Genomic DNA, 21,199 nt, shown 5'->3' on the forward strand with positions numbered 1-21,199 from the left:
CGAAACTACATCCAAACTCGAGAACCAAACAATAAAAGTTAAGGTACTTACCGTGAGTAACGCCTTTAAACTAATAATTAAGTGTATATCGACATTATTCAATAATTACAAATATAGTAAAATTTATCATTGATAGTCTCCCTCGTAAAGGCTCATATGATATCTAAGGTAAATAGAAGAAAACAGTCGTATTTTGCACGAGGTTTTAGGGTAGATTGAAATTGCAATTTTTTTTAAAAAATGAACTTTTATGTGATTTTCCAACTAATAGAATACAATGTACATGTCATCAAACACAATTATTATTTAGTATAGCGTCAACACATAACAATCTGGTAGACTACTTGGTAACAAATTTAAGTCATAGACAATTTAAAACATTTTACAAATAAGAGAAACCAAAGTGCCTGCTTTGAAATTCTATGACTAAATAGACATGACGTCCAACTTAAACCAAAATTGATATTTTCTAATAATAATAACAAGTAACAACAACGACGACCTTTTGAACCTAGCAAAATATCATTGTCTATTGAACCAAGAAAAAATAAGCTACTCTAGGCCGTAAATATTTTAGAAAATTTTGTTATTTAAAATAACATTACTAATAAAATAAATAACACGTGGGTTTTTCCAGTTTTCATCGTTAGGTTGGTTGGCGCTAAAATGTTTATTGAATAATTACGAAGCTCATTATCCAGTTCATCAATGGCTGAAAAGCATCCAAACTTTCCATCTTCTCCATGATTGATTTCCAAAGCAACACGCCTTGATTTCAATTTTCTCACCTTCAACAATCCTCTGATTCTCCCACTTCCCTGCTCTCTTCAAAGGAATCGGAATCAGAATCAGTATCAGCCATGGAGGTTGCCAGAATTTCTTCTCCTCATCTAATCCACATCCCAACCACGTTCAACAGAACCCTAACCCCCAATCCCTCCTCCATCGCTTCGAATCGGAATCCGCCGCCGAGATCGAGATCATTTTCCAGTTTCAAGACGGCGACGCATCGAAATGCGATTAGAAAGTGCGAATTAATCCGCACAGCCATGGCGTCCGACGTTGTCACTTCAGAACGACCGGAAGTGGAGGAAGAGAAGTTCGATTGGTTTGCGGAGTGGTACCCGGTGATGCCGGTGTGCGATTTGGACAAGAGAGTACCGGTTGGGAAGAAGGTTTTGGGGTTGGATTTGGTGGTGTGGTGGGATAGGAATGAGAATGCGTGGAAGGTGTTTGATGATAGTTGTCCTCATAGATTGGCGCCGTTGTCGGAAGGGAGGATCGATCAGTGGGGGAGATTACAGTGTGTGTACCATGGATGGTGCTTTAATGGCTCCGGTGACTGTAAATTCATCCCTCAAGCGCCTCCCGATGGCCCTCCGGTAATCATTTTAGTCTCTTTTCCTTTCTAATCTTTTGCTTTAGTGTACTTTTAAAAAAGTGATTAAAAAGAAAATATAAAACAGTGATGTTTTGATTCTTTAAAATAAGTCTTTTAGTCCGAGTGTATAATTATAATTTAGTCCTCCATAAAAGCTTTACAAATAATCCCTACAATGGAGTTATGGAGACCATTAATTTTAGAAAATAGCAAACAAGAAGCAAAAAAAAGGCTAAATTACCATTTAGTTGGTTTCAAAAGTTAGAATTTAATAGTTATGGTTCGTTAAAATCTCTAATAGTTCTTGTTTGATAAAATACTCCCTACCATATGTGCTATTGATGTGTGTTTCGTCAAACCGTAAGAATTAAATATGAATTATAATTCGTAGAGGCTAAACAAAACATAGGGACAAAATTAGCAATTCACTTATGAAATTTAAACAAATTTAGGGCTTAAACTGATGCAATTATTATCTGAAATTTTAAATTAACATAACTAGTAAAGTTTAGGAATATGAATTGGCGTAGACCCCCTTTTTTTAAGTATTTCCTTGTAAATTCTTTTATATTGCTCAATGAAAGCTCAGTTTCATATATATAAAAAGAAGTGAACTAAAACAATCACTTATATACAAGGACTACAGTTGACAAAAGCTAGATCAAAATGGACGTTTTAGTACTGCATTGATCGATATAAACAAATGCTATATATATATATTCATCTCTTTTAATAATGTGTGGAGTAACATGTTTTCCATGGGTAATAATTTTTTTAGTTTATTTCACATTGAATTTTATTTTTAAATATTTTCTAATTTTTTTTATAAATCATTTTTTCACTCAAATATTTTGTAAGGTAGATCCTATATGGAATGTGCTTTGATGATTGTGGGTGAACTTTTCTATTGGGATCAATATGAATCTTACATGACATCATATAAACTTGTGATCGACAATGTAAGATTCAGAAATAAAACAAAGAAAAATGCAGATGACAAATTTACAATATCGAAATAATAAAAAGAAAAACTTGGTTGAATATATAGGAATAGAACAGGTGATTTAATTGTTTGCATGAACTTGTATACAAAATAGAAAGAGATATAAAAACAATGATCTAGAATTTTACTCTATCATTTATCAACTTAACTTAAAGCATAAATCGGTAGTTAAACATTTTTACCAGTCTTATAGAGCCTGTGGTTTGAATTTTCACCTTCATATTTGCGAAGTAGTACTTTTCAAAATATACATCCATTATCATATTATTGAGAATGAGTATTTTTCATATATAAGACTATTGAAGGCTGAGTTTACAAATAATGTGAACATACATCCATTGCTATAACATGCAGGTTCACTCATCCAAGAAGGCATGTGTCGCTATATATCCAACAACAGTGCAGAATGACATACTGTGGTTCTGGCCAAACTCGGACCCCAAATTCAAAGATATCATTTTGGAGAAGAAACCTCCCTTTATTCCGGAGCTGGACGACCCATCTTATGTTAAGCTAGAGGGCAATAGGGATATGGCCTATGGGTAATCAATCAGTAATCACTCCGAAGCCTCTCTCTGATTTTCATGCCTTTTGAAATGTCAAATGCAAAGAGCTAAAGCAAACAATTCAAAGTTGTGTTCACTAATTCTTATTTATGTTTTTTAGGTATTGGTTACTAATTCTAGTATCTGGATTTAGGAATTCTAGCGTATGAAAGTTGTTTTTATCAACAGAAAAAAAAAGTAACTGAATTTAGGAAATAACCATCCACGATCAAATTTGCGGTGTCATGAAGACCATGTTTGCAGAAAAAATAGTTAAGCATCTTTGTAAGACTAAACCGAAGTTTGAATAAAAACTAGATTGTGCTAGAATGGTGTTATGTTTTTATAATTGTTGATGTGATTAGCCTCTAGATAATGGTTTGGATGAGAATGGTAAGGGAAAGGGTGTTCTTTTTTACACCCGTAATTGTCCGAGTTCACTTACGTGTACCTTGACTCTCCAACATTTGGGTGTCAAGGAAACCTATAAGATATTAAATCTTAGATAGGTGACCACCATGAATTCAACTCACGAACTCTTGAAAGGGAAAGGGAGTTGGATATATATATATATATTCATTTCAACTTTTAAGTTTAGCGATAATATGTATCGGAATAGTAAATTATGAGTTTGAACTTGTACGATGTCATCTTGTAGTGAGATTCTAATCTGATTACTTTGTCATTGAAAATTGGCGTTTTCAGGTATGAGATACTGATTGAAAATCTTTTGGACCCTGCCCATGTTCCATACGCGCACTACAAGATAATTCCAGCTCCACCATCAATAAAAAACAGATATCTTTGCCAATTCTATCTTCTCAACTCTTGCGTTTGAGGCTCTCACAAGGATTGCTTTGACTAACAACAATCATGTGTTCATTCACAGCGACTGCTGATAGGGAAGGCGGCAGACCACTAGAATTGGTTGTTGAAAAGTTGAAAGCAGATGGATTTGTTGGCAGACACGAAAGGATCCGTCACAAGTTTTTTGCACCTTGTGTCTATTATTTTTTCTCTGATCCAGAGTTGGTTCAAGGAAATGTAGAGAGCTCCAGCAAGAACGATGAAGCTGTATCATCAACTGCAAATGTAAAGGTACATTAGATTAGACAACAGCATAACTGCATTTACATGTTTCTTCTTGCATTGAGTGGATAATGGTTAAATCATCCATCAAATTTAAAAATTAAGCATACATCCCAGAAAACCTAATTTGTGAATACTAAGATTTTGCCCTAAGGTTAGAGGAGTGTGCTATGTAAATTTTATAACCATACCGACTTTGAATATGTAATTTCTATATAACAATAAATTGTATTTTTCTAATATGGATGTAGATAACACATTGTTAGGAAACCACGTAAATATCTGTGTCAATTTTTCTGCCCTCTATGTTTTCTTGCTTTCTTTGGTCGTCGATTTCATAACAAACATTCCCTTCATATTTGAGCTTGAAATTTCGTAGAGGTTCAAATTTCGGATCTTGTAGTTATAGTAAATCTCATTTTATCAATACTTCAACTGTAACTCAAGCTTAAACATCTGAGCTGCATTTTCTTTTGCTTTTTCCTGGTGATTTGGTTTGTTTCATGAAAAGTTTTGTTGGTTCAGAAACCGCCAACAGAAATCTCGCAGAGAAGATCATTTCTGGTTTTCTACTGCATCCCAGTTAGTCCAGGCAAAAGCAGATTGATATGGGCCTTCCCTAGGAACTTTGGGAAATGGATGAATTATATTGTCCCACGATGGATGTTTCACATAGGGCAGAACTTGATTTTAGATTCAGACATGTATTTTCTTCGTGTTGAGGTAAGACAGTTGATTTGCCGATATTTTATTTGCCTGTCGAATACAGTTCCTGATGAAGTTTGTTTTAAATTTTAGGAGCATAAATTGGAGGAAATAGGCCCTTCAAATTGGCATAAAGCTTGTTATGTGCCAGTAAAATCAGATGCTTTGGTTGTTGGATTTAGAAGATGGTTGAACAAGTATGCAGGTGGTCGAGTTGATTGGGGAGGCAAATATTCTGGCTCTCTTCCTCCACTCCCTCCCAGAGAAGAGGTCTTCGAAAGGTATCCTCTAATTTCTGAAACTCAACCTCCTCCACTCTTCCATTGTCAATTAGTTTTGGAAAGGAACTCCATGTTCTCTAATATGGAATCAAAGTTCATGAAGTCTACTCGACACTCGATCCATAAAACAAAAATTGTGATTTGATTCAAGAATGGTAAATCCAAGAAGCACCATCTTGAGGAGGCATTCTGGAACTTTAGTTCCAATTTGTTAGGGCAGCAAACCTTTCACGTGTATTTTAACCCACAAACTATAATAACTAATTCATTACCCTATTTTGAGGTATGATGTTTAATAATTGAGCTTATTTTTTTACAATTTCTTAATCATTTTTTCATCTTTTCCTGAGCAAACACTAGATTTTTTGGCCAAATCATAGAAACAAAAACAAACTTTCATGTAGAAAAACGAAAAAAAGGTCGAGGTAAACTTAATCTCAAAAACCAAAAATTAAATGATTATCAACCAAGGTATTAGGTTTGTCATTCCATAATTGGTTATTGAATTTCAGGTACCGGAGCCATGTGGTGAATTGCAAGAGCTGCAATGGTGCATACAAAGCTCTAAACATAGCTGAGGTGAGTCTTCAGGCCATCTCCATTGCTGCAATTGGAGCTTTGGCATTGACAAAAAATGGTGTAATTTCAGCAACAGTTAGAGCCACCATTGTCACCATTGCAATACTCTGTTTTGCTGCTTCAAAGTGGTTATCCCATTTCATTCACAAAACTTTCCACTTCCAAGATTACAACCATGCCCTGGTTTGACTCCTTTCTTCATGTTAGAACTCAATTTTATTTATCTTGTACATAAAATTATCATATTTTAATTTGAGAAAGCCAGATAGTTTGGGGCTTTTTTCCACTGAAAATATATATATATATAGAGGTCAAGTCACCGTAGAATGATAATTGGTGTCTTATTCTTTAAACTATATATGGACTGTCAGTGCTTTTAGTTTGCAGATGTATCTATTTATTTATTTATTTTAAATATGAGGGAAGGGTTTGAACTTTTTAGATGTACCACTTGAGTTAGACTCATATTTAATTTTTTTTTCTATATATAAATATAGATAAAATTGTACGAGGGAAAAATTTCTTTTAAAATGACAATAGCGGGGTTAGAAAATCAAGCCTCTAATTTTGAAGTCGGTAGCTTAAAAATTATGTCAATTAAGCTATATTTATGTTGATCCTATAAGGAGTAACATCATGATTTAAATTGTACTTACATAATGAAAATCACAACTCAACTGAAACTAAAATTTTTCTTCAAAGGCGAAAGTAAGCACAACTTAGTTAATATATAAATTATATATGTTAATGAAAAATATGATAGGTATATGTTTTAAATCCTCCTTACATTTATTCTTTAAGAAAAAAATATCCTTAAAAATAAATTGAGGCTAACTTTTATGGTTTTGTCTTGCTAACCTTTATAATAATCATATATTTTTTAATTGGTATTTAACAAATCTCTTTGTGAATTTATAACCGAAGTTTAAATACTACTTTAATTCTTATATTTTTAACTTTAATTCATTTTAATCCTACTTCTAAAGATATTTCATATCCTAGAAGTGACGATTTTGATCAATCATTTTCATCTTTAAAAATTAAGGGCGAGAATTTAAACCACAAATCTCTTGATCTTTAGTAAATAAATATTGTTTTTGTTGAAAATATAACATTCTCATTTTAAGGGTTCAAATTAAAATGAACATTATAATCAAATATCTTAAAGTTTAGAAATATAAATTGATATTTATAGATTAAAAAAATGGCTATTTCTTACCAAACATTCAAGGATATTGTTTTAAGTAACAAAACTATCGAAAATATTTAATATATATAACAAAATTTTACTGTCTATTTAAGCTGATATTTTTTATTTACTGTATTTATAAATATTTTGCTTCTAAAATTTGAAAACAATTTTTTTTTTTATACTTTTTATAAGAAAATTAAAATAATAATAATAATTAAATATATATATATATATATATATATATAATCCAACAACTTTAAAGACAAGATTTTGAAGCAAAGCTACACAAACAGTATCACTTCCAGATCTCTCCGAAATTGGGATTTCTCTGAAACCTCTCACCGGCTCTTCTCCATTTTTCTCATTCAAAGCAAATCCCAATCTTCCATTCTTCTTCTTCTTCTTCTACTTCTTTTCGTTCTCTTTTCGTTAATCCTCCATTTCTTTCTCTTTTTGTACGAATTCTTTACTCGATTTGAAGATCTGCTTCAAATCCGGACCGGGGGTTTTGAGAAAACCCCATGAAAGATTCAGATCCCACCACTGAGCCCATTGGGCAGCATTTGATTAAGCTCATAAGTAATCTCTGTTTCTCTGTTTTTGTGTTTTCTGTTCTTATTATCACTGTCATTGCTATCACTTACCAGCCTCCAGATCCGTGGCTTGAATCCACTCCTGCTCTTACCAAGTTCTTCACTTCTTCCGAGAATGCTACTTTCAAGAACGATGAATCTGTTGTTAAAACAGGGGAGGATTTGGTCTCTGTTCTTCCCCCTGCGATCTCCCCTGCTTTGGGAAACCAGATTACTGAGGAGGTGATTGAGAAATCTGAGGAGGTAATTGCTAATTCTACTACCCTTAAATTGAATTGTGATGAACTGCGTGGTGTGAATTGTTCCGACCCCCGTATTTTGATTGCGGTCGAGAGGTTTAATCTGAAGGCATTTAAGTCTATTGCGTTTCTTGAGTATCAATCTCCTGTTAATGGGTCGAAGGAAGATGAATGTGATGTTTCGTGGAGATTTAGGAACAAGAAAGAGAAGTCGTGGAGGAAGTATAGGGATTTTCGTCGGTTTAAATTCGATGTCGGGGAGGATTGTGATTATAAGGTAGTTCATGCTGGTGGTTGGCATTCAGGTATAAATGCTCGACGACCGAGAAGTGCGATGAACAATCGTTCTAGAGGTGGTGGAAGTGGTAGAGTTGCTCCACCGGTACGGGACGAGGAGATTAACGACACGATCCCAACATTGGGATCGGAGACGAATTTTAGGAAGGGGAAGTACTTGTACTATTCACGTGGAGGGGATTACTGTAAAGGAATGAACCAATATCTATGGAGTTTCTTGTGCGGTTTGGGAGAAGCAATGTATTTGAACAGGACTTTTGTGATGGATTTGAGTGTTTGTCTGGCAGGTAGTTATAATCCGAGCAACAAAGATGAGGAGGGGAAAGATTTTCGTTTTTACTTCGATTTCGAGCATCTTAAAGAAGTTGCATCGATTGTAGAGGAGGGTGAATTTGTGAGAGATTGGAAGAAATGGGATAAAGGCCACAAGAGGAAGATACCTGTTAGGAAGGTTGTGAGCCATAAAGTGACACCAATGCAACTGAGGAAAGATAAAAATACAATCATAATGAGGCAGTTTGACGCTCCTGAGCCTGAGAATTATTGGTACAGAGTGTGTGAGGGGCAGGCTGCAAAATATATTCAACGGCCATGGCATGCCGTATGGAAATCGAAAAGATTGATGAATATCGTGACAGAAATCAGTGGTCGTATGGACTGGGATTTTGATGCAGTTCATGTGGTTCGAGGAGAGAAGGCACAAAACAAAGAGCTTTGGCCTCATTTAGATTCAGATACAGCTCCTGATGCTATTCTTGAAAAGTTGAAAGGGATGGTTCAGCCTTGGAGGAATCTGTATATAGCCACCAATGAACCATTCTATAACTACTTCGACAAATTGCGATCTAATTTTAAAGTCCATTTGCTTGATGATTTCAAGGAATTATGGGGAAACACCAGTGAGTGGTACAACGAAACAACGCTTGTAAACAACGGTAGACCAGTCGAGTTCGATGGGTACATGAGAGTCGCGGTGGATACAGAAGTGTTCTACAGGGCAAAAACCCGCGTTGAAACATTCTATAATTTGACTAAAGACTGCAAGGATGGAATCAATACGTGCTGATCTTGGCAAGCGCCACATTACTCATAGGTGATTCGTGTTTTCTATTACTTTTTTATTTGATTCATGATGATACAACGTTTGAAACCATTCTAGGTTCATTCAAGCTATGCTTGCTACAATTTTCAACGTAATATGAATTCATGATTTTCATTCATCTCTCTTGTACTTTTGTATCATAGAAACAAGTCGTTCCAATATCCATGTTCATCTTGTAACAGTTACATAATATCTTTTTAATGTCCCCCTGCTCTGCTTTATCTTCCAGTTAAGTCTGATTTTCAAATTCAGGTTTAAAGCTAATGAACTAGGGGCTTAAAATGGTTGATGCAAGACTTGCTAAGATATAGAGATCTCTGAATTATTATTAGTCTTCGCTATTAATACACCAGTGATATGTGATTTACTTATTGTTATGAATCCTTGATCTTGAACATAATTTTCTTTGGCCTTGATACTTTACTGGTTTGATTCATGCATTTGTTGATCTTTTACTTTGAGATGAGTCAAAAATGACAAATATGTAGCATCTTGAACTTTCAATTCAATAAGTCTTTAGACTTTTGTTACACTGTTTCTGAAACTTTCAATTTTTGTGTCAAGCAAGTCTATAAATTTTCAATTTTGTGTTCAATAGGTCTTCACAAACTTTCTAGATACAAACGTGAAAGTGAAGCGTTCCTGTACACAACTCAATTTTAAATCTAGTGCATGAGTTGATTTTTTCTTTTTTCCTTTTAATTTTGAACATGTAAGGTTAAGGAACTTATTTGAAAGTTCTTACAGAAATTCGCTGATAACGACCCCAAACAACATTCCATCTCAATCGTACACAATGTTCACATACGGCCCACAATCAGTCACCCTTCTTGTACCTCCTCGAATATAAATTTTGTGAATAGTAGGTCTAACAGATTCACAGTGAGTTCAAGTAACATTTGGGAATAGTACTTTCAAGTGAAGTATTTGTTTTCTTTTTGAAGAACTTGTTTGAAGTCTTTGTTTGAAGCATTTTTTTCAAACTCGTTATCAGTCTTTGAAGTCTTGTTTGATTGAATATCCCTCTAGGACTCATTTATGGTGGCTTGGAAACTTAGGGTTGAATTATGAGCATGAAGGTGGTTGTAATGGAATGAATTCTTGTCATCCTTTTTCTTGTTTTTGGTTAATACTTCAACTTCAACAGCAGCAATAGAATTGACTTGCTGCCTAACATATTTGAGACCTCATAAGAAAGAGATTTTAGGTTTAGAATTTGGGACCAACAAACAGCTTGCTTTTGAAGGCAATTATAGGCTTTATGGTCAAAACTTCTTAGTAAATTTGAGAAATCTTAACTTTTACATACTTCAAGTAGTTAATTCTTATACTTCAATTGGGAGTAAAAGTTGGGCCAAGCAAGAATCAAATCAGATCGACCCTTTTTTTTTCTATAGAATGAAATGGGACTTTTTTGTTTCTTTTTCTTGATATTTTTTGCTTACAAAACAAACACATATGAACTAAATAATTGATAGTTTTTTAAATGGAAAATATACCTGCATTGTAATAATCAAAATATTGAAAGGCACGTAAGGTTATTTATTTTTAAGGGTATGTATACGCCTTTAGCTCTAATTTGATTACAAAAATCGATCCAAGACAATAGTTTTTTTTTCTATCCCAAATAAATATCAATCTGTTCAATTTTATATGAAAAATGAAACCAAACAAAACCATAGCGATTTGGTTTTTTTTTTTTTTTTTTTTGTTCCACTTCTACCTTTAACGTAGAAGTTAAATATTTGATTTCACTTTTTCTTTTTTTCTCTTCTCTTTTGTATATTGAACAAAAGAAACAACCAACTGATTTGGAAATAACATCAGTTTCCATATTTCAAAGCCAAATCTCAAAAACTTTTAAACAAAAATTAAATGTATAAATTATAAAAATCAGTTTATGTAAAGACCATGAAAATTTTCTGCGTGGATTTCCTCTTTGAAGCTCTAAAGTTCTTTAAGGTTATTATCTTGTGATTAAACCTCACGTTGCAAGATGGGTAGCATCTATTCACTCTTTTATCATCATTGACAACTCCAATTGGATGAAGTCCAAGAAGTTCCGCTTGGCAGTCAAAGTTAAAGATGATATGTACAAAGATATGTTGTGTAGATGGATACCGATTTATAGTAATGTTTGATACCAAAAGTATCCACATGTCAAAAAATATTTCGAGGAAATGGGGTTGTTCCAGATGGCCGTTTCTGAAGATGGAGAGTCACGGCGACGGTGGTCTGATCTGTCTTTCTCTTCAATGGTTATGGCTGAGAGCGAGAGAGCTTGTTCAGTAGAAGAATAACAGTCGTTTATGAGAAAGAGATGAGATTTTAGAGAATTGAAAGAACTTTGAATTTTTCGAAAAGGGTAAAAGGTTCGGATTCCTATAAAATTTTCATTTTTACAATATATATATATATATATATATATATATATATATATATATATATATATATATATATATATATATAACTCCTTGTTTTCATTTTTTTTTCTTTCCTCATCGTCAAATGAACATAACCCTCAAGAATCTATCATCCTCTTTCACCTTACGTTTTCTTCCTTTTTATCCTTTATTTTCATTTTAATCTTTCACCGCCATGGCCGACGGTGGCGGCGACACACCCTCTCCGGCAACATCATCCATTCCTTTGGCTTCTACAATAATCAATTTTAATTTCCAAGGTTTAATTTTCATCTATTATCATACCTTTTCTTTTTTCTTTTATTCTTTTATTATCATCTGTATATCTATATTTATATCTTTTGAAAATGTTCATTGCTTTCTAATTTTGTACCATTATTCATTTGTTTATTTCTCAATTCATGAATTCGCTGTTTTATTAATTTAATTTGGCAATTTTCTTTTGGTAATCTTGACTCTCGTTCTTGATGAATTACCTTCTTAAAGTTTCTTTTTAATGTTTGATTTTATTTGTTATTTCTTGCAATATTTGTATTTTGTATTCATTGTGAGATTAGTTAGATTACTATAATTGATGATCTTTTCATAATTTGGGAGAACAGAATGTTTGATCTTAATTAATACAAGAATTGCAAATGATTAAATTTCTTAACAAATTAAATCAAGAAAGAAAAAAAAAATTCTAGGGTTTATGTTATAAATCAAATTAGTTTGTGTTTCATTTTATCCTTCAAATTGTTGGGTTTCTAAGAATTAGGTAAAGTATATATAATGTGAAATTGATCATCAACTTAAATTAGTTTGGGATATTGTTGGAGATTCAAATCCGATTTTAAATTTTAAAATGTTTTACAAAACGATAGGGAATGCACTTTGTTGAATACTCTTAATTCAATATTTTCGAAGGTGTTGCCTCATCATGATTTCATTTAATCATCTTTAGGAAGGAGAAAATATGGACATGGATTTAACAGTAACCTCCATACCCCAAGTGGTTTATTCAATCATAATATCTATTTGCATGGCGACGTAGGTGAACGGTACGCACTCATTTTCTCAACTCTAATTAAGCCCACGTTATAATCTTTGTAGTTATATTACATAATACATATTTAGCTACAAAACATCGTCTAAGCTATTTTTTTTTTCAAGGAAATAGTTTTATTATCTTATGATTAAAGGATTTAGGGTTAGAAACAATTATTTATACGTTGGGGTTTGAGATATAAGGTTTGTATTTATGTTAGGAACCAGAAAGTAAGATATAGTGTTCGTATGAATCATTTTGTTTCTTCCTTAGTGTAAAGGTTGCTGAGATTATTTATTTTTGAAGGGAAGAACAAGGAAATAAAAAGATGAGGAAAAAGGAAGGATTGTGTATGGTCAAAATATAGTCTAAATTATTGTTTATTATTATTATTTACAGAAAATAGGATTGTGTTTAAATATGAATTAAAAAGTTAAAACATTAGCAATTTGTTGGGGAAGATTGAGGTTTAGTCAATAGTAAAAATAGTGTTTAAATTATTCCTTTACAAGAACATATCCTATTTTGGATACAAGTAGAAGAAAAAGGGTAGGATACAATAAATTATATTTATGTTATTATTGAAAATATGACATACATATTTTAATTTACATAAAAGAGACATTTTGGAGAAATGAGGAAGCAAAAAAAAAAAAAAAAAAAAAAAAAAAAAAAAAAAAAAAAAAAAAAAAAAAAGAGGAATAAGGAAGGGAAAAGAAAAAGAAAAAAAATCTAGGAGGGATAAGGAAGGGGAAAAAAAAAAAAGAAAAAAAATAGGGAGGAATAAGGAAGGGAAAAAAATATATGGAGGAATAAGGAAGGGAAAAAAAGAAAAAAAAATATGGAGGAATAAGGAAGGGAAAAAAAGAAAAAAAAATATGGAGGAATAAGGAAGGGAAAAAAAAAGAAAAAAAATAGGGAGGGATAAGGAAGGGAAAAAAAAAGAAAAAAAATAGGAGGAATAAGGAAGGGAAAAAAAAAAGAAGAAAAAAAAAAGAGGAGGAACAAGGATGGAAAAAAGAAAAAGAAGAAAAATAAAATAAATAACATAGAATAAAATATTCTCTATTTTATATAAATTAAAATATGTATGTATTATTTTCAGTACGTAAGCCATAAGGTGGGTGTATTGTATTTAAGTTAAGTACTAGGAATTAAGATTTAAGTTATTCTTCTCTTTCTTTAAGAAAAACATAGGAATTAAGAAAAAAAAAAACAATTGAAGGAATAAGGAAGGATAAAATATATATATATATTAGGATTGGGTTGGGGAGATGTATAAGATTTCAATGTATTTATTTATGTAAAGTAATATCCTTATTCTTTTAGTCAATAGAAAAAAAATAGTATAGGAATTATTTATTTATAAGAACATAATCCTATGTTTTATAGGATACAAGAAGATTGGATACAAATACTCTATTTATGTTACTATTGGAAAAAGGGTATGATACAAAGAATTATATTTATGTTAGTATTGAAAATATGACATACATATTTTAGTTTACATAAAAGAGACATTTTGGAGAAATATGGAAGCAAAAAAAAAAAAGGAGGAATAAGGAAGGGAAAAAAAAAAAAAAGAGGAATAAGGAAGGAAAAAAAAAAGAAAAAAAAAAGAGGAACAAGGAAGGGAAAAAAGAAAAAAAAAAAAAAAAAGGAATAAGGAAGGGAAAAAAAAAAAGAAAAAAAATAGGAGGAACAAGGAAGGGAAAAAAAGAAAAAAAAAAGGAGGAATAAGGAAGGGAAAAAAAAGAAAAAAATAGGAGAAATAAGAAAGGGAAAAAATGAAAAATATAGGGAGGAATAAGGAAGGGAAAAAAAAAAAGAAGAAAAAAATACGAGGAATAAGGAAGGGAAAAAAAAAGAAAAAAAAGAGGAATAAGGATGGAAAAAAGAAAAAGAAGAAAAATAAAATAAAATAACATAGAACAATATATTCTCTAAATTATATAAATTAAAATATGTATGTGTTATTTTCAGATTTTAGGATTGGATTGGAGATATATAAGATATGTCTAATGTATATTTATTTATGTTAAGTACTAGGAATTCAGATTTTAGGTTTCACATGTTTTCTCTTTTCTTTTCTTTTATTTGTTGCAGCATATAAACTAAAAGAAGCTTGAATCTAAAATTACTATTTATTATTATTATTATTATTTATGAATACTGTCACTTATTCTTTTTTATATAAAGATTTAATTTGAAGAAAGAAAAAAAAAATTGATTGATCGTTTGTTTTTAGATTTAAACAAAAACTTTTATTTGTGAAAAGGCTTCCTTCCCATGACAGAGTTTGAGGGAATGGTAAAATTCTCTTCATGTTCTCGAGGTGAAGAATTTTTTTTGTTTTCACCCTCTCTATTTGGAACCAATTTTTATTTTTATATCTTATCTTTCTCATTTAAATTTTTCATTCCATATGAAACCAAAAAGTTTTGTAATGAATGTAAATATGTTTTTGTATTTGAAAGGTAATTGAAAATTATAATCAATCTATAACTAATAATATAGGCTTTTAATTATGGTTTTTTTTTTCTAATTCTGAACTTTTTTTAAAAAGAAAATTACCTCCAAATCCTATAAAATTTTGCAAAATAATCCAACAACGAGGTTCCAAAAAGTGGGTTGAGAAAAGTTCTAATATAGCCAAAATTAATGGATAGATTCCACTTATTTGAAAAATCATGACTTCAATGTTGGAGGAATGATATAGAAAATAAGACATTTTTTCAAAAAAATAAAAAATCTTTTTATTTTTTCAAAAAAATAAAAAATCTTTTTATTTTTTTTATTTTTATTTATTTTTTAAGAGTTAGATGTTTTGACTGTTAGTTTGAATCTGAGTTAGATGTTTCTAATTTAAAATCATATTTGCAATGGTTCTAGTTTTAATTTTAGTGGAGAGTGTTTTCTATTGTATTTTTCACAACTTTGAGTGCAATTTAAATAATTCTAATGTTCTCATCTATTTCTCAATTTCTTCGTCTGCAAAGAAAAGAAGCTACGAAGCACAGTAAGTTCTTTTCATATTTTTAACCATTTTTAATTGTTTGTTTCCTCTCATAGTTAACTTTGTACATTTTTCTTTTATGTTCAATCACTTTTTATGTTGCAAGATTTGTGGATCTCGAAGTGAAACAGAGGTAGGTTGAGTTTGATGGCATTCGTTATAATCTCATTGTCATGTATTTTTTGTAGGCCATTTTGGGGTTCTGAAGATGAAAGACACCATTATAATATCACTCAATAAATTTTAGTTGTATTCTATTGAATTTGTCACAGATTTGAATGTTGTATTTAAATAGTTCTAATGTTCACATCTGCTTAATTCAGTTTCTTTGTTTAAAAAGAAGCTATGTATTGACCATTTTAATAGCCCAGAATAACATTGTTCACTCACACTATTGTTGCAAAGATTTGTGGAACTCAAAGCAAGAATTGGAGGTAGGTTGAGTTTGATGGTTTTGGATCTTATTCTCATATATTTTGAACTCATGCTGTTAGAAATTTTGTAGGCAATTTATGTGGTTAATGATGGTGGTGGTAATTATGGTATTGTTTATGATTCAATTCGATAGTCAAATTGAATCAAAATTTTCAGTCCAAACCGAACCAAAGCAATGCTTCAATATAAATTGAATTGTTGATTTGGTTCTGTTCTGTTCGGTGTTTTTGGGTTTAGGTTCAGCCCCAACTGAAATCAAAAGTTTAGAGAAACCTTATTGCTCTAAACTTTATGTGATACATAAAAAGAAAAGCACATAGTAAAGAAAAATAAAAAGCTATGTAAAACGGTGATAGCTATGTGTTAGTCTAATAGTCAAAATGGACCATGGATATAATTTAATAAAGAACTCAGGGTGATCACCTATCTGGGATTTTGTATCAACCTATATGAGTTAGTTTGACATCTAAAAATTATAGGATCAGATATATGGTTCTGACACATTGATAATTAGAAAGCAGAATGATAAAAAGAAGACCCACCCGGAGCACAAGACTGGTAAAATACCAAAAAGAAAGGGTACATTGGTCTTTTAACTGAATTAGAATCTTCCAGTCTTGGAATAATCACACAGGAAATTTGGTAATATACCCCAAATTCTTTTTATATAATTTTAAAGATATGAAGTTGAAGGACAATGCAAGAGGACAATCGGCTGAACTCCAAAGAGAAAAATTAAAAAACAAAAACAATCAGGTCTAATTCTATAAATAAATAATATATTAACTAACTCGAGACAATTTAGAAGTACCAAAGCCTTATCAGTTGTGAGCATAAAATAATTACATAAATATTTGAAGGCAAAATCATTGTGTACCTTAAGTAGAACCTCCACTCTGCCTTCGTTTCTTTTATCTTTGAGGACTTGGAAGAATTTGTATGTTTCGTTGGCAATGGCAATACGCACCATATACTCTCATCATACTGGCATGGTTTGTAGCCTTATGTGCTTGTATTTTTGTTCGTGGTTGAAGTGTCTTGCACTCTCAGACAAACCGTGAGACAATAGGAGCTTCAAGGCGCCAACCCCTTCTTGTAATGCAGTATCAATCTTTTTAAACAAAAATAAAAGTAATTGCTAAGCTCGGATGGATACTAATTAAGCATAACGTAATCAAGCATGAAAATGAGTTAGCAAAAGGAATAACTGACATGAAGATACAAACTACTTACCAAAAAATAAACTAGGACTAAAAGGAGGCAATTGTTTTAAATGACAAAACTATTTAAAAATATATTTACAAATATAGCAAAATGTCACTGTATATCAGTGATAGACAACGACAGATATCGATTGATGCGATAGATTTTAACTTGAAATAATTTGACTTAATTTTCCAAATTTCAAAACAACTCACGAAAAGGATTCAAAATATATTTTTCAAAGGTGTGCACTTTTAGCAAAAGAATGGAGAGCAAGAGATGACATATAAGCAAAACAAGGAAACTGTGGTATGGATGAAACACATGGGGGCTCAATGAAACAAAGAAAAATAGAAAGGTTTCAGCTAGAAGTTTTGTGTCGTATAATCAGCAAAAAGACTCACTCGTTCTTGAGCAGTGTTATTGAACTTTTGAAGCAAGAATGCTTTCGGATCCATTTGACCAGGTGGCCTTCCGATGCCTAGAAAGAAAAATGTTCTAAGAATGGAGAAAACATAAAAAACTACAAAATAGCGTAGGCAACAAAACTTACCGATTCTTAACCTAGCAAACTCTCTGTTCCCTCGAAAATGATAAATGACACTCTTCAGCCTAAAATAAAAATCAATTTCAAGTTGTACCAGAAAGGCAACATAGAATAGAAGTCGTGAAGGTTTTGCAAAAAGAAAGAATACTGCCAGCAAATTTACAAGCATGGACAATAAAAAGTTATGTCTCAAAAAATATATATAAAGTTAAAGTTGCAGCATGCCGGCTTAATGTCATATTTAGAGGAATTGTGTTGAAAAAACTTCGTGGAAATAGATAGCATTCAGGGTTTTTAAAAAAAAAAAAAAAATTGAGGCAATAGTATTCAATAGTCGTATTAGAAAGTGATGTACAACGTCTTGATCCCTCAAATCCTATGCTTAGATTCTTTAAGAGCCTATAATGGAGCAATTCACTGACATTACCGGACATAACTAAGAAATTCAAATAGGATGTATCTGATCAGCATCACTCTTGCATGCTGGACACTAAATCTGAGATAATAAATAATCTTACGAACTCCTATTGGATCATTTTTCTTTTCAAATGAAAATAGTTAATGGCTTTCATCTATGGAAGGTAAAAATCCCAAAGATTCAGTTTGTGTGGCAAGCAGGTCATCCATGGAGGGTGGTTAACACTTCAGACCGGCTTGCAAGAAAGATGTCTACTTTGATTGGGGCTTTTTGTTGGATTCTTTGCCGGAGAGTGGAGGAAGATCATAATCATATTCCTTGGAGCTGTGACTTTGTTAAGTCTGTGGAATCCCTTTTTTGATGTGTTTGGCTATCGATGTTCCAGACATAGAGGTTATGAGGAGATGATCAAGGAGTTCTTTCCTCATCCAGCAAGTTCAGAAGATGAAGCTTTTTACACAAGCAAGGATTTGTATTCTGTTGTGGAGTTTGAGGGAAAGAGGAACAGGACCTTTAGAGACCCTTGAGAGGCACCTATCAATGCTTGGTCCCTTGACAGGTTCTATATTTCTCTTTGGGCACCGATGTAATGCCTCTTTGTGATTATTGGTCTTATTTTTCTTGATGTTGATTGGACCCTTTTATTTAGTTGAGTCTCCATTCCTGAGGTATTTTTTCTATTGGACGGCCTTGTGACTTCATTTCTTTCTCAGTGAAAGTAGAATTTCTTATTATAAAAAAACTAGTCAAATGTATAATAATGTAAGAGGTGTAGAGGCAGGGCAATTAGATTGGGGATATAGAGGGAAATAGGCTACAACAGAAGACAACTAAAATATAAAAAACAAAAAAATTAATAAAATAATTCCAATGGTACCCATTGTGGTAGCCGTGTCCTCCATTGTGTTGAAGCCTAAGCACCCCACAAGGTAAGGTCATGTCATCATGAAACTGCAGCAGTCAAATACTCAAAACAATACCGTGGCGTTGTTCATTAAGAACTCTAATGAGAAAAAAGAACGACTGAAATGCACATAAGGATTTACCACGAGCACACGGTTCAGAGGAAGCTTGTAATAAGCTGCAAGTGGTCCTGCCTGCAGTATGATGACAAAAACAAGATTTATGACATCAAAACAGTCTCGGTAAAGAAGATATCATTGACATGTATTGAACTAGCTACAATAGCCTTCACAGAAACTGTATTCCCAATTTCCTAGTGAATTTTAGAACGACTACCAGCTTTTTTCCCCTTCAAAGTCGACATGATTTTGCAAGATGAATTCACTCAAATGAATCTATGAACTCTAATACTACAAGAAACCTAACTTTGAGAAGACAGAAGCCAAAAAAGGTTTCTCAATCACATACAGATTCACCACTCAGGTTCATGTAAGTTTGAGGCTTTGCCAGAAAAACAGGGATGTCCCCAACAAAACCTGACATCAATAGCCAAAATATCTTTGAACTTCATGCAATCAAACAACAATAACACCTGAAAACACTTAACAGATGAAACATAAAATTATAACATAAAAAGTGAACATACCTTCACCAAACACAGCTTTACAGTGAACCCTGTTCATTGGAATTCCAACAGACTCAGCAAATACATCAATCATCTCAAAGCCCACCTGTACTGAACCAAAATAAGAATGACTGAACGAATACCTCTCATTAGAAAATCAAAATGTGATTCAAGATGAACAACTTAAAATGGTACAATGATTACATTGTGCCTAGTCCCTCTGAACTTCTCTCCAGGGTTTCCCAACCCCACAAAAAGCCAAGGTCGTGATGATATTGCCGTACAAAAGCCACGCTTGGTTAACTTATTGAACATTTTCCACTAAAAAAAAACCCCCCGCTCATCCACTTCCCTATTGACTGAAAAAAAAAATCCATCAGCTGCTAATCAATTGATGACAAAATGAAGAAATCCAAAATGTAAAAGTAATAAACAGCATTGCGGTTGAGTTGCCACCAAAAAATGATTGGAAATGATGTTCCTGAGGTCGATTATGAACCAGATTACAAAAAGAGTGTGAAGATTAACGGGAAAAATAAGGAAGGTTGTTACCGTCGACCGGAGGCGGTGGGAAGGTGATTCCGGAACTTGAATTGAAGTGGGAAGTTGAAAAAACAAAGACGAAGAGAAGAGAAGAGAAGATAGGATCGGTGGAAGAGTGTAATTGAAGAAGAAACCGCGAAAATGGTGAGATGAGAGAGCTGACAATGAGGAGTGAAGGACCTAAATAAGTGATCTTTATTATTATATTATGTTATTTGTTTTCAAATTGGACAAAATTCTTTTTATAAATTGCAAAAAGTTTGTAAACAATTAAAAAAAAAAACAAATACCCTATAACTAAATCAAATCGTATAGTTTTTAGCCTTTCGACCTATAGAAAACAACTTTAAACACTATCGATCCTAAAACGTCATTCAATTCAAAGCAAATTAAAGCATAAAATGTGTGTGCGAGCTATCAAGGTCGACAACCTTACGGAGGTGGTCTTGTCCAATGCTAGCCAAGACAATAGAATTCAAAAAAGTTGTTAACCAACAATCACATAAGATTTAGGGTTTTGGGCAACTAAGCTTGTATAAACACACGATTTTCTAAGTACAACAAGTCATTTTTATATGTGTCGATATGAAAAATTGAAAACATCGAAAATTTGAAAGAAAAAAAAATCAAATGAGCTTGAAGACTAAATATATATAAAATAATAATAAAAAAATACTTAGATCGAATTAAATATGTAACAAACGTTTAGACAAATAGAAAGTTAGATAAAAGCAAATTTGCTAATAAAATATAAGTATAAATTCAAATATAGATTAGACAAAAGAAATGAGGAGGTTTTGGGTTATTGTGATTAATTCGATAAGTAGTTAGATAAAATATAATTTGATAATAAAATATAAATTCAAATATGATTCAGGGGAGAAAATAAGGAATGAGTCTCGCTTATTTAGTTATAATATATTCAGACTTCTACTATATTCATAATTTCATTTTCATTTAAGCTTCAACAATTACACTATATTTATAATTTATAATGTTATCGACCACAAAACCTATAACTCATAAAAGAAACAACAAAAAGCCTAACCCATC

At 32.1% G+C, this 21,199-nt stretch overlaps 3 protein-coding genes and 1 non-coding gene across 10 annotated transcripts; 3 read left to right on the top strand and 1 right to left on the bottom strand.

Annotated features, from left to right (window-relative positions):
• The first annotated feature begins 658 nt into the window (after window positions 1–658).
• LOC103492541 (protochlorophyllide-dependent translocon component 52, chloroplastic-like) lies at window positions 659–5,969 on the top strand. Its single transcript, XM_051081415.1, has 7 exons — window positions 659–1,382; window positions 2,739–2,926; window positions 3,635–3,727; window positions 3,817–4,027; window positions 4,544–4,741; window positions 4,817–5,004; window positions 5,517–5,969. The coding sequence occupies exons 1-7, from the start codon at window positions 861–863 to the stop codon at window positions 5,770–5,772; spliced, it is 1,656 nt and encodes a 551-aa protein (XP_050937372.1). The 5' UTR covers window positions 659–860; the 3' UTR covers window positions 5,773–5,969.
• A 1,063-nt stretch (window positions 5,970–7,032) lies between these two features.
• LOC127143761 (uncharacterized) lies at window positions 7,033–9,211 on the top strand. Its single transcript, XM_051081416.1, has one exon. The coding sequence runs from the start codon at window positions 7,297–7,299 to the stop codon at window positions 8,968–8,970; it is 1,674 nt and encodes a 557-aa protein (XP_050937373.1). The 5' UTR covers window positions 7,033–7,296; the 3' UTR covers window positions 8,971–9,211.
• A 2,255-nt stretch (window positions 9,212–11,466) lies between these two features.
• Window positions 11,467–15,939, top strand: LOC103492439 (uncharacterized). Of its 2 annotated transcripts, XR_007818997.1 has the most exons (3): window positions 11,467–11,689; window positions 12,373–12,469; window positions 15,661–15,939. It is a non-coding gene; the product is annotated as an uncharacterized LOC103492439 (transcript). The 2 variants fall into 2 exon arrangements; XR_007818996.1 differs by lacking the exon at window positions 15,661–15,939 and having other exon boundaries at window positions 12,373–13,699.
• A 703-nt stretch (window positions 15,940–16,642) lies between these two features.
• LOC103492542 (peptidyl-tRNA hydrolase, mitochondrial-like) lies at window positions 16,643–20,332 on the bottom strand. Of its 6 annotated transcripts, none has more exons than XM_051081419.1 (9): window positions 20,156–20,332; window positions 19,808–19,962; window positions 19,625–19,709; window positions 19,447–19,514; window positions 19,122–19,172; window positions 18,953–19,026; window positions 17,664–17,686; window positions 17,515–17,591; window positions 16,643–17,018 (listed from the first exon to the last, which is right to left on the bottom strand). In XM_051081419.1, exons 2-9 carry the CDS (start codon window positions 19,916–19,918, stop codon window positions 16,887–16,889), a joined length of 621 nt encoding a protein of 206 aa, XP_050937376.1. In that variant the 5' UTR covers window positions 19,919–19,962; window positions 20,156–20,332; the 3' UTR covers window positions 16,643–16,886. The 6 variants fall into 6 exon arrangements, with proteins under 6 accessions (XP_050937376.1, XP_050937374.1, XP_050937377.1 ...); XM_051081417.1 differs by having other exon boundaries at window positions 17,664–17,722; window positions 20,156–20,331; XM_051081420.1 differs by lacking the exon at window positions 19,808–19,962 and having other exon boundaries at window positions 17,664–17,722; window positions 20,156–20,331.
• Between the last annotated feature and the right edge of the window lie 867 nt (window positions 20,333–21,199).

Source organism: Cucumis melo, chromosome 2, assembly GCF_025177605.1.
Source record: "Cucumis melo cultivar AY chromosome 2, USDA_Cmelo_AY_1.0, whole genome shotgun sequence".
NCBI lineage: Eukaryota > Viridiplantae > Streptophyta > Magnoliopsida > Cucurbitales > Cucurbitaceae > Cucumis > Cucumis melo.

Coding starts and splice junctions, on each gene's coding strand:
- LOC103492541 (XM_051081415.1), top strand. CDS start 861: ATGGAGGTTGCCAGAATTTCTTCTCCTCATCTAATCCACATCCCAACC. Junction 3,728..3,816: donor CCACCATCAATAAAAAACAG/ATATCTTTGCCA, acceptor GTGTTCATTCAC/AGCGACTGCTGATAGGGAAG. Junction 4,028..4,543: donor CATCAACTGCAAATGTAAAG/GTACATTAGATT, acceptor TTGTTGGTTCAG/AAACCGCCAACAGAAATCTC.
- LOC127143761 (XM_051081416.1), top strand. CDS start 7,297: ATGAAAGATTCAGATCCCACCACTGAGCCCATTGGGCAGCATTTGATT.
- LOC103492542 (XM_051081417.1), bottom strand. CDS start 19,918: ATGTTCAATAAGTTAACCAAGCGTGGCTTTTGTACGGCAATATCATCA. Junction 19,515..19,624: donor TAAAGCTGTGTTTGGTGAAG/GTATGTTCACTT, acceptor TATTGATGTCAG/GTTTTGTTGGGGACATCCCT. Junction 17,019..17,514: donor ATAACACTGCTCAAGAACGA/GTGAGTCTTTTT, acceptor TTGTTTAAAAAG/ATTGATACTGCATTACAAGA.